Consider the following 12,624-nt stretch of genomic DNA (forward strand, 5'->3'; position numbering starts at 1 on the left):
ACATGGTAATATTATGGTCATTGAATGTAATACTAAAAAGATTGGCTTCTTTATTTTGTCTATTTTGTTTTTTAAGTAATTTATTTTATTGCATTTTCATTGATCCATGAAGATTTAGGGGAAAAAACTATCCATCTTCAGAAATAGTTTAAGAAGCACTGTTTTAAAGGACATGATCTATAAGCTTGGGGAAAAAGATGGAATTCTTTTTATACATCTTGTTAGAACATTGGGCAGGAAGTGATTGTTCCTTGTTAATTTCAGGCAGGAGGAAGAGAAAAGGGAAGGGTACAAAGGGAGGAGATGAGGTATGGGAGGGAGAAGTGGAAAGTATTAGAGAGGGAAAATGAGTATTTTGAAGTTGGCTACCAGTAGCATTCTAAATGCATGGTTGGAAGTTGGATTCCTGCCCAATCCCCACATAATCATCACATTCTCTTGGTACTCTGCTGTACCCTATCTCCATTTGGAGAAGAAGTTGAATCCTGAGCCACAAGAGAGGTTGTGAACCCAAGGGAGATGACTGGGTTCCCTGACACTGGAGACCAGTGGGAGTTTTTTCCCTTCAAGCCCCACCTCCCTTGCCTGCAAAACTCATTGCTCCAGCCCAATGAGCTGTGTTTACATGCCATCTGCTGAGATGTCAGTGATCACAATATGCGACTTTGAGCATTTTAATTTTTATTTAGAATATTAAAAATGGGAGAACAAAAGAAGGGAAGGTAGTGAACAGAACAAGAAGATCTAGAAGGGGAAGAGAGCAGAAGGGAATAGTTGTTATTGGCAAGCAAAACAGCATGACTCAATCTCATTTGAATTTATTTTCTCTCTAAACACAGGCCCTTCTTTGTTCAGGTACATTCTGAGAACTTGTAAGCCTCAGAGAAAAATTTCCTTCTTCAAGCTTAGGTTATGCCTGGCTAACTCTTTGGGTTGTAATTTATGAGGAATGTTTTTTTTTGTCTTAGTAAAATTTGCCAAAAAATAGGTGTCATCTAGTATCCCCCTATCAGTTTCTGGCATACTAATAATGTGAATGAGGTGGATGAGGAGGTAAGGAAGAAGAAAGAGCAAGAAAAAGAAGTGGGATGAGACAGAGATTGCATGTACATATGTATGTGCACACACTCATGAACATGGGGGAGAAAATGAGAAGAAGAGGGAAGATGGCAGGACAGAAGAGAGTGTGGCAATGTAATTGATGCCACTTAAGATTCATTTCATGTTGAACAGCTTTCAAACCCACAGTCACAAAACTGTCCTTGTTTTTTAAACCCATTTATCTCTGATCACTTCACTCTCATAAATTTATAACTTGTGTTTCATTCATTTACAGTCATGTCTTTACAGATACTCTTACATGACCTTTGTAGGGCTGGTCTCTTGTCTTACTAAGATGCTTAGGTGGGTCAAATGGAAGAGCAAGGTGCTCTACCCATAAGCTAGCCAACTTGGATTGGTAAACCTAGCTTGGCAATGGAATATTTATGAGGCTTGAGGCAAGCATCTTTTCTGAGTCCACTTCCTGATTTGGAAAAGGCTTGGGGAGTTGGGTAGGCAAGAAGTCTCTCCTCATGGAAGTTCTCAGATTACCAAATAAGAAATCAGAAGAAAAACAGCAAGCATAGCAGGGAGTAGTCTAAGGTATGTCAACTTCCTTTTTTTCCCCCTGAGCAGAAGTACAATGACCTTCCTGATTGTCTGTTCCTGCTGCTCTCTACTTGACAGCTGACATTACCTAACTTCTAGAGTCAACAACTGTCAGGCAACTGGCAGGGTAACTGTCAGGTCTTCTAAGGCAGTGGTTAACTGGTGCAACGCTTAATGATCCCTACTATGATTTGTGTTCATCTCTGAGCATCTCAATTGGTTGAATATTTTGGTCTTAAATTTGGGGATACCAAATATCTGTTGTTAGACCATCTCAACCCACATCTAATTCACCTCATGTCAACCGCTAGACTATTTTGATTGATCCTTCAGATTCTCATCTCTGTTTAAAGTATGGCTAAGAGTACTCACACCCTTCTTGACTTTTGCCCCTCTGGACTGATTTTACAGTCTGCCTTAAGATTTTATATCTCCAAGGATAACAGGGCTCTGGTTTTGCTCCCCCATTTGTGTCCCCAGCATTCACTCAGCTGCTGTGTCTACACTTTTTCTCCTGGCCTATCTTGGTCCAAGAATGAAGAAATGTAGAGCCAGAAAGGACCTTGGAGTGTTTTCTAAACTTTGGTCATTAGTATGCCCTTTGCATACTAATCACTCTCTTTTTAAAATATATAGGTGCACCATCTATAATCTAATTAATATTTTTCTTTACATTGAACCCATTTTTTTAAAAGTAAATATTCGTTTTAGTCTCATTCTAAGGAATGGTATCTGTAAAATCACATTTTTGTTGAAATATGACCTTTTTCTAGTATGCATTTAATATAAATTCAAAGCTACTAAGTTAAAAAGAAAGTTTTGCCACATGCTACCTATTATAATTTTATGTGTAAATAGAACATTTTGAAAACTAGTGATCTAGTTTAACTCTACATTTTAAAAATTAGGAAACAGGTTCAGACAGGGTTGGCTCACTATAAAGTCAGTTAAATGAATTTCTGGGATTCAAACCTGTCTCCTAGCTTCTAGTAAAGTGTTTTTTTTTTTTAAATTAGAGTTTTAGTTGTTGATAGACCTTTATTTTATTTAATTTATTTTTATGTAGTGCTGAAAATCAAATCCAGTGCCTTACACATGACAGGCAAGTGCTCTACCACTGAGCCACGACCCCAATCCCAGTAAAGTGCTTTTTTTCCTGATGCCACACTGCCTCCCTCCTAATCTTAGTTTAGGGTTCTATGCACAGTGACTGGGTTACCAATAATGACATACGTAAAAAATTAAATCATGACACATAATATCCCTGGTAATGCAGTGTAAAGGATCCTAATCTAAGACCTTGACTTGAGAGAAAGTGGTTGATTGACTGACAGCTTGTATGCATGCTGGTCACTTCTGGGACTACAGCAGAGAAACAGCACTGCCTTAGAGTCCTGGAAGACAAAACAACAATTAATTATAGAATAAGCACTAAATAAAAAAAACATCACCAACTGATACAGAATTTGTAAGAGACTTACTTGCTCTATTGGGATGTCCACTTCTGGTCTGACCACATCACATCTGTGGCCTGTGCTCCTGGTAGAATCTTTTTTTTTCTTTCAGGGACTTCTGCAAGTAAGAGTTTTGAAGTTTGTTGTCTACTCTGAAATTTATACCCTGACTTCTGAAAAGCCTTTGTTGAAGCATTCATGGAATATCCAAGTCTTCTTATTTAGGACACTACTAGGGAAGGTCCATATAAAAGCACATAGAAGTCTCTGCTAGATAGATGGATCTCACTATCAAAGAGGACACTGGAGCTATGGGTACAGATGATTCTAGGAAGCTTATTTAGGCAGTGCGAGTGTTGTTGAATTTGCACTTGTAGAAGAAAGGAGTGTCGCTTTGCTGTTGTAACACCAAGACTCAGATTAGAATTTGCTCCCCTGTATATATATTCATCCTCAGCTTTCACCAAGCTGGCTCATCTTGAAAGACCAGATGGCTCATCTTGAAAGGAAACATCTTCTTGGCTCCAGTTCCCTTTTTTGACCATTCAAATGACTTTTAAATAGTTTTATATGTATATAGTTCTATATGTATATCTTCACTGGAGGTGTTTGGGGTATTTTTATGTGCTTAAAAAATCTGGAAACCATTGTTGGGATGGCCTGTCTCATTATTATCAGAAATGAGTAGCAGTTCCTATTTCTATTGCCCAAATGCAATTTGATATAGCGTACAGGGACTTACGGAAACACATGGCTGAGTTCAAATGAAAAGAAGGTCACTAGAGGAAGAGAAATGTAATAAATGAGTTCATGTTTTCATTACTCAGACTGACATGATACTATACATTACTTTCTTCTTGAAGGAACAGATTTTGCTTGTTCTTGTAGTAGGCATTCCCCCAAGGTCTCGTAATTCTAAATTGTGTGTTCAGGATTCACTTTACCAGTCTTTTCCCTAACCTCATCCTAGAGATTCTCTTTTACAGTTCTATCACTCTGCAGGCTTTCATTTCCACCAGCTCTGAATATCAAAGTTGAAATGAAAGTCCATCTGAAGGATTGTCAGTGGGAATAAGGAGGTCTTGTTGGCATTCTAGAATGGGAAAGGTCTTTATAGGTCATCTGGTCATCTTAGGCTGATTGAGACAACAATTGATGTACATGACTCAGATCTCCTTTCTGACAGAACCTGCCTCAAGGAGTTAACTGACAGCTTCCAGCTTCAGGGGCCTTCAGGACCGGCCTTAACTTTCAAGGGGAAGATGTATGCTTCCTGGACAGCTGCCATTCAATGACCAAGCAAAGTGAGGATGCAATGGCTTGTCTTTGGAGCAAGACAGGGCTCCTCTATATCCAGTATTTGCATCAGAGCTCCCAGTTGTGGTGGCCACAACTTTGTCAGAGTTACACCATAGTCTGAAGCTCATCCTATCAGTCTGAAACTTTTTTGTCTTTAACAAATATTACTCCCAACGAATATCTTGCACTTCTAATTATGTCTTAGCATCTGCTTCCAATGGACCCATTCACCACATGAATGAAATCCTTCTACTCTCACCTCCACTTCCACAGTAAGGAAACTGAGGTCCATAGGGGTGAAGTGGCTTACCCAGAACTCCATAGTCAAATAGTAGCAAATTCAGTGTGACAATGCAAACATTTTGACTCCCATTCCATTGTTTTTTCCCAAAACTTCACCAACTACGTACAACCACAACCACTTTTTACAGAAGTATGTCAAAACCAGATGGATGTACCTCTTTATCATCCATGTTATTGTTTACTCAAACAATATTTAAAGCAATATTTAAAAAATTACTTCACTTTTGTTAAATCTCTACTTTAGTCCTGTATGAGGTAATAATCTTGTGATTTTTAAAAAATTTTGATGCACCAGTTTTATAGTTTTCTAATACCTGTTAAAATACATTACTATTAAAACAAAAGTTTTTATGGGTACTACCTAAAGTCACCTTAAGTATTGTCAGTGATAGGTAAACTTCACATTCTCAAACACTATACTATACACGTTGCTGCTTTCTTAGGACATATAAGACAGAGAAGAAGGATAGAGGAGAGTGGCAAAGGAAGGAAGGGAGGAAGGAGAGTAGAATATTTATTGGTGAGGAATAAAAAGTCATTGGGTGTCTCAGATGCCTTGTGAAGTCCATATTTTCTGCCAAGCCCTAGTTGAACATCCATTGAGTCAAAATATCTTTTCTTATCTGTTTTCTTAAAACCAAGTTGAATATATTCAGATATGAAGAATCAAGATTTCTCCTCCTAAATATGTCAATGCATTTATTCCCAAAATGGACTGAAGTGCTCCACTTTGAGCAAACTATTAGAGATGTACATGATATTGAAAGCAGTAGCTATAATCTTCATTTTATAAAGTGCTTTAATGTACATACATTTTAAGAAAGAGGTTTAAATAACATTTCCTTTGTCATTTAAAAATATTCATTATTAAAACCAAACAAGATATTTTCTTTTAGAAATCTAAGAATATAATTACAATAATCTTTCACCTTTGTTGCTATTATTTTGGTTTAAGAGCGTTATAATGATCATGACTGTTGTGCTAATGAAACAAAATTGGGGTTAGAATTCATGCTATGTAATATTTTAATAGATTCTTAGTATTGTAGTGATATTTAACATTCCCCTTTTATTCCACAGAGATAGTATTATTCAGAACCTCTGCCAAACAGATATTACTAATTTAGAAGCCACTTTGCTACTTTCTAAACAAGTTGTTCTTTCAAATAAGAAGGGATATGAAATAACCTTAATGAAATACTATCTTTTAGAATGTCACAAATTTTAAAGGAATAGGAAGTTTGAAGGTAAAGATTCAAGTTTCCTTTTATGTCAGTGGACAGGTGCCTAAAACATTTTCACAGGGTCCTTAAGATACCATGTTGAAACCTACTCTGGCATTTGGTTTGAAAAGATTTGGTGGTCTGCCTCTTAAAGGATAAATGCAGAACTGATATGCACATACACTCGAATCGATTGGGAATCAGTTTTCTATGTGATCTGTCCTTCGGTTTACATTTCAAATATGAATAAAATTGCTTACATTTCAAATCCAAATTGAATCTAAGAATAATAATGGAGGAAGAATATCAAATTATTTTGTAAACAAGGAAACAGTATAGTTTTAGAGCTCAAAGTCAGCATAATTGAAAACAAGGCTATTGCATTCAGGTTTTGGCATTTACTGAGCTGATTTCTCCAAGCTTCTAGAAAACACATTAGGTACTTCATATATTTCCTTTTTGGATGATTACAGATGACACAAACTAAATAGAATATATTGCCCAGGGACACTTAAACTCTTGCTTGTTCTTACCAGGTTAGCAAGCATGTAGTGATAACCTCTTGAATGTTTCCCAAGGATCACAACCTATAGAAAGAATATAGAAAGAAAAAATGAGAAATATTGCTTATTCAAGAAGGGCATTTTCTATTGCACAATCAGTGGGATGGTTAGAACAAATGCTTTAAAATGCTCAACCAAGTGTTATGTCTTTTTTATACAGTAAAATCACAGTTAATTGGACCAGATTTCTTTTTGTTGCTTTTCACTTTCAGCCAAATAAAACAGCAAGAATTGCCAACATCAAATTTAAAATGTCAAAACAAGGGGAAAAAAATCCTCTAAACTTCCAGGTCAGTAGAATCATTGTCACTTAAAATAGATGGCAAAAGCAATGAAGCTGATGATCCCCAACCCATGAACTAGATTTCTGTATTTAGCTGTTCAGATGGAAAATGAGCTGAACTTTGCATACAAATTAGAAAATAGAATGTACAGTACATTTTTTTGTTATCTGGGATGCTTAGGGAATAGAACACTCAAAGAATGGGGTTAATGGGATTTTCAGGTTAACAGAGGTTGCTTTTGCTTATTGAAAACTTCTAAAATGCTTGCCTTCCTTTTTCTGCTTTAAATGAAAGACTTGTGACCATCTGTACAGCTTTTGGTGCTGCTCACAATGCCTTAGGGCAGTAAGGGGGGTTTTCCCTCAGGGGATATTTGGCAATGCCTGGAGACATTTTTGATTGTCACAACTGGGAAGTATGCTACCGGCATCTAGTGTGTAGAGACCAGAGATAGTGCTAGGCATCCTCCAAGGCTCAGAACAGTGCCCAAGAATTGTGAGACCAAAAATGTCCCTAGGGCTGAGGCTGAGAAAGCATTCATCAGTGTTATGAATAATACTATATTAATACTAAACCTTACAGTTTGCAAAGTGCATTTTATCACCTCAAAATACTTAAGTAGGCTAAATATTTTCTAGTCAAATATGTTGGTTGGAAGCTTTTGACTGCATATCTGATATAATTTTATTTCCTTGTGACAAAATACAACTAAAATTCTGGTTAATTAAGGATTTCATAATATATTTTAGTGAGTATTGACTATGTGCAAGGTACTACACTAGATGCAGGTAGTGGGAACAGGAAGGGGAAGAATATAATATAATATAGAGGTAAAAGACACAACCAGAGGTGGGACCATATTCTGTTTTGGCCTGAAGAAAATACAATTTTAGGAGCTCTTTTTAAAAAATGAGACACAAGTTTGAATACAATATTTTAAAAAAGGCCTTGGAAAGAAGCTGTGCAAGTAAGGGGTCGTTCAGTTTAAGTTTTGTGATAAATTCCTCTCTGGATGCAACTGTCAAAGGGTTTACAAAGAACTTGGGCAGACACCAGATCATGCATATCAAATCAGAACTACATATGTAAGGCTGTGATGATAATAAATACAATTTCCCATATTTGAGTATCTAGTATATGCCAGAAACTGTACTAGGTGCTATATATGTATTTAATCTCTAGAACAATTTAACAGTTTCATTTTATAGATAAAGAATCTCAGCCCCAAAAGTTTAAGTAATTTGCCCAAGGCATATAGCTGGGAAGTGGTAAAACTGGAAATAGAACCTGGGTCTCTGCCTCTAGAACTTCTATTCTGAGTAGTACAGTCAGAGGCTCCTTATCGGTAGGTTCTGCATCTGCAGATTCAACCAACCACCAATTGAAAATAAAATTTGATTTGAAAAAAAATTGCATCTGTACTGAACATGTACAGATTTTATTCTTATTTCCCTAAGAAATAAAATATAACAACTATTTACATAACATTTACATTGTGTTAGGTATTATAAGTAATCTAGAGATGATTTAAAATATACAAGGACGATGAGCCTAAGTTCTATGCAAATATTGTGCTATTTTATATAAGGGACTTGAGCATCTGCATATTTTGGTAGCTGCGGGGGCAGGGGATGTCCTGGAACCAATCTCCTACAGTATGACTGTACATCACATGGTTTCTAAATACAGATGGGCCCCAACTTAGGATGGTTTAACTTATGATTTTTTGACTTTACAATGGTGTGAAAGCAATATGCATTCAGTGGAAACTATACTTGAACTCATGTTAACCATATGTGAAACAGCAAGTACCCATACATCCATTCTGTTTTCCACTTTCAGTACAGAATTCAACAAATTACATGAGATACTCAATACTTTATTGTAAGTTTTCTAGATTAATACAAGTGTTCTGAGCATGCTTAAGTTAGGCTGGGCTAAGCTATGATATTTGGTAGGTCAGGTGTATCAAATGCATTTCAACATATATTTCAACTGATAATCAACTTATTAGGATGTAACCCCATTATAATTAGAAGTGTGTCTGTATATGCTAAGTGCCAAGTGCCAATAATTGCTCTAAGTTCTTAGAGAAGAAGAGTTGTGTAAGGCCTGAAATGGACAGGGAGGGAATCATGGAAGAGACAAAGTTTAAGCTGGTTCAGAGAAGTGTAACAATACATTTGAATATCATGTTCACATTACAAGCACTCAAATTATTTCAAATTGAGAGGGGGAGAGGGAGAGAGAAAGAGAGTGCCTGAGAGAGATGTTTTCGATTAATTTAAAATATGAGCCACATTTCTGACTGATTATTTATGGAGGAAATGAAAGGTTAATGAATGTCTTGAGGAGGTGATTTCTCATTCTGCCATGACACAAAATGAGCTGTTAGGTATCTTCTGGGATGTATTCTTCAGTGTCCGCTTGTGAGAAACATCCTTTCTGGTGACATTTGTTAACTTTTGGTGGCAAGTTGGGACCATACATTTGTTGAATATTTAATTCACTGACAACCCTCAACATAATAAAACAAGAAGGTTTGAGTTCTGACAGAAAAAATGAGCAATATTCCTAAGGATATATGACAAGCTTAGGGAGAATTAAGGAAGGAAACCCAAAAGGAAAGAGTAAGTCTTTCTCACCAGAGGCAGAGTTTAGTGTCCTTTTGAGCATAGGGAAGGCAAAAAAGAGCAATAGAGAATGGTAGTATATGAGAACAGTCCTGAATGAGAACCCAGGAGCCCAACCTTGTCATTCATTCACCATTCGATTATGGGAAAATCACTCAACTTCCCAGAGCCTCCAGTTCCTTGTCTGTAATTTGGCCTATCCTTTCTCAGCAGTGTTGCTAGGTTCAATCTAGATAATGTCTACTAAAGTGTTTGAGATGTGAATTATGTAAGTGTGTGATATTGTATGAATGTGGGAAGACATTGTTTTTTCAGGTTCAGGAAAACTGGAAGCTATTGGAATGCCTATTTAATCCATTCTAGATGGTATGCTCAGAACAAACAGACTTATTTGGAGGTAGCTCTTTTACAACTTAGCCTTAAAGTGGAAGAGATGGGAAAGTTATCTAAAGATAGGAACATTTAGGTGTCACAAAGCTGCTGCACTGAAGCCCATAATTATTTCCTCATCCTTGCTTTCAGTGCCTTCTTAACTCTTATTTAACATACAGTTCTTACCAATCTTGGTTTTCCAGTTCACAGTAAATTAAATGCTACAAAGTAGAAGGGGTGTGTATGGAGGCAGGGAGTAATATTAGAAAAAAGTACATTAGTAGCACAGGAAGTGACAGACTGACTTAAAAGGGAAGGAAGGAACAAAAAAAAAAAAGCAGAAAACATTGTATGACTGTACAGCATAATCATGGATGTTTGTTGTGAATGCCTGAATCATCAGGCTATGATATTCAGTGATTTCTGCTGAAAAACCTGGAGATATATAAATATATATATCTCCATATATAAATGTTTATATTTATATCAGGGAAGGTTTCCATCAGAAGTGTTCTCCTAGTACTTAAGAGAGTAAACTTTAGTTAACTTGAAATCTTACTTATGTGAGGCAGCTATGGTCTTACTGATATAAGCTAAGTGAGGTCTCACTTTTATACCATGTTTTGCTCTTGGTCTTTTAAAAAGTTTTGGTACAGGGCTTGTGGAAATAGGGTAGGATGGGAAGGTTGTGTGTAAGATGGTGCACAAAAGAACTCTGTGGTTAATAGGAGCAGTTCTTGTTCAGTTAGACCTAAATCTTTATTCTATCCTTTGGTTATTGATGAATAAGGCATAAATTATACCCTTGGTTATTTAATAACTTTGGTAACCATGAGAATATTCAACTTTGCTCTTACAGTAACTACAATAGCTCTTTCTGAGTTGTTTCAGAAATTTCAAGTATAAAATCTGTTTTTACAGTTGGCTGTGAAATTTAAGGAAGAAATACCAAGTTCCCAAATCTATGTTCTGTATTCACTTTGCCTTTGTAAGACTTGTTGGAGATGATAGATGGCTTGCTATGATGGCAGATATGATAAATATAATAAGGGAAAATGTGTGAAATGTAGATAAAATTCATTGTTTTAAGAAAATTTATCTTTATCTTCACATATAGCAGCTGAAAGAAAAAAAAAATGCCACAATCCTCATTCACTGAAGCTTAAACAGCAGTTCCTTCACAGAAGAGAAAGCTCGTACATGCTAACACACTGAGCCATACAGACAGCATCAAATTATTTGTCAAAGAAGTTAGTGAACGATAGTCTACCCATTTAGGGGAGACATTCCCTTACTGACCCCCCTCATCTACTTCTCTGTGAAATTGAAAGCTAAATATCATTGAGTAGTTCAAAATAATCTATAAAATATTCAGTTGGGTTTTCTATGTAAGAGGCCCTTCCTTTCTCAATTTAATGTTTAATCTAGACATTTTCATAATTTTAGGAATTTGAAATGAAATTGTTCCACAAGAGTACTTGAGAGAGGCCCACAGATCCTTTGGGAGGCAAAAGCATCTGTTTTTCTGTGCTCACATTTTATAAAAAAATATGTGTGTGAAGAAGTGTGTATGTATTTCCCCCCCTTAGATCCATCTGGTATGCAGATTAGGTTATTTGCAGACCTAAGTATCTCCATGTTTGAATTTTCTACATCAGTGCCAAAAAAAATCTATGTATAAAGATTGATCTTGCTTTGAGTACAGAACATGTCTTGATGTTCACCTCAATTTGTTTCTCTTTGATTTATGTACCCTGAGAATATTTGGGGGGCTGGGAGAGAAGTGTGGGAATGTAGGATTGCTGGTTTTAATTCACTAGGCTTTCCTCCTTTACTGCATGAATATCTTCTCTTTAAGAAAAAAAGCTGTTAGACCACATTTTTTATGTTCAAAGAGAAGACATTTTCAGTTCCCCTCTCCCTTTCCTGCTCCCTTAGTTAAAAAAAATATGATATTTGTTCTCTGGCACCCAATCCAATTCTGGCTATATAATTTCAGCTGGGTGAGGAGTTGAATGAGTGGATGATACAGAACTGAGCCTTAGAATATGTTGCACCTCTCAGAAGAAATTTTGGATATGATAAAAGGTATCCATCTTCTTGAATGAAGACCCCAATCTGCTCACTTGTTTGAGTTTTAGTAAATGTGCATCAGAAGTCAATTTCATTAGAATTATTGTCTAATAATCTCAATTTGTACACTCATGTTCTCCAATGACAATGATAGTGCTTCATATTGCAGTCATCTGACTTGAATAAATGTTCTGAATTAGTGAGAAAGAAGAGTCCATCACCCATACCAAAGTCAGCCTAATGGTGGCGGGGTGGTGCAGACAGAGAGAGAAAGGCTGAACCTTTTTATAAAGAAGGCAAATGGAACTATAACTGAGGAGTCTCATCAATGTTCATGCTGTCTACAGGGAAGCTTCTGCAGAGAGAAGTCAATTGAGTAAGGTATCAAATGAAGTGCTAGCATATGAGGATTAGAGGACAAGGACTTTACCAAAGAACATGATTTGGAGAAGTTTTACTTTCCAGCTTTTAATATTGCATTACCCACAAATGAATGAAAGATGTGGAAGATTTACTATTAAATGGCAGGAGAGGCATAGGGCTACACAAATAAGAGGCAATAAATGGCCACAAGCAGATTAAAGGAACAATAGATTATTCTTGCTCTGAAGGACAAGGGACCATTCAAAGGTATATTGGCCTTTTGCATGTACTTCATTATCTTAATCCTAAAATAGTATTTCTCAAATCTCACTCCATAGACATAATGATCTGTGTGCCCCAATACCATTATTAATACTTTATCTTTATAGTTACTTCTTTAAATTTAG

At 36.3% G+C, this 12,624-nt stretch overlaps 1 protein-coding gene and 1 long non-coding RNA gene across 8 annotated transcripts in view; one reads left to right on the top strand and one right to left on the bottom strand.

Annotated features, from left to right (window-relative positions):
* Positions 1 to 12,624, top strand: part of LOC306650958 — a 162,996-nt gene that overhangs the window by 107,106 nt on the left and 43,266 nt on the right. The window lies entirely within an intron of this gene.
* The window catches only part of GRIA3 (glutamate ionotropic receptor AMPA type subunit 3), a 271,799-nt gene that overhangs the window by 105,310 nt on the left and 153,865 nt on the right, over positions 1 to 12,624 (bottom strand). For all 7 annotated transcript variants that reach the window (XR_013761060.1, XM_079123363.1, XM_079123362.1 and 4 more), the window contains one exon: positions 6,463 to 6,516. Coding sequence is in view for 6 of the 7 variants with exons in the window: in XM_079123363.1 (XP_078979489.1) it covers positions 6,463 to 6,516 (54 nt within the window). In the remaining variant the exon portion in view is untranslated. The remainder of the gene's footprint in view (positions 1 to 6,462; positions 6,517 to 12,624) is intronic.

Source organism: Sciurus vulgaris, assembly GCF_902686455.1.
Source record: "Sciurus vulgaris genome assembly, chromosome: X".
NCBI lineage: Eukaryota > Metazoa > Chordata > Mammalia > Rodentia > Sciuridae > Sciurus > Sciurus vulgaris.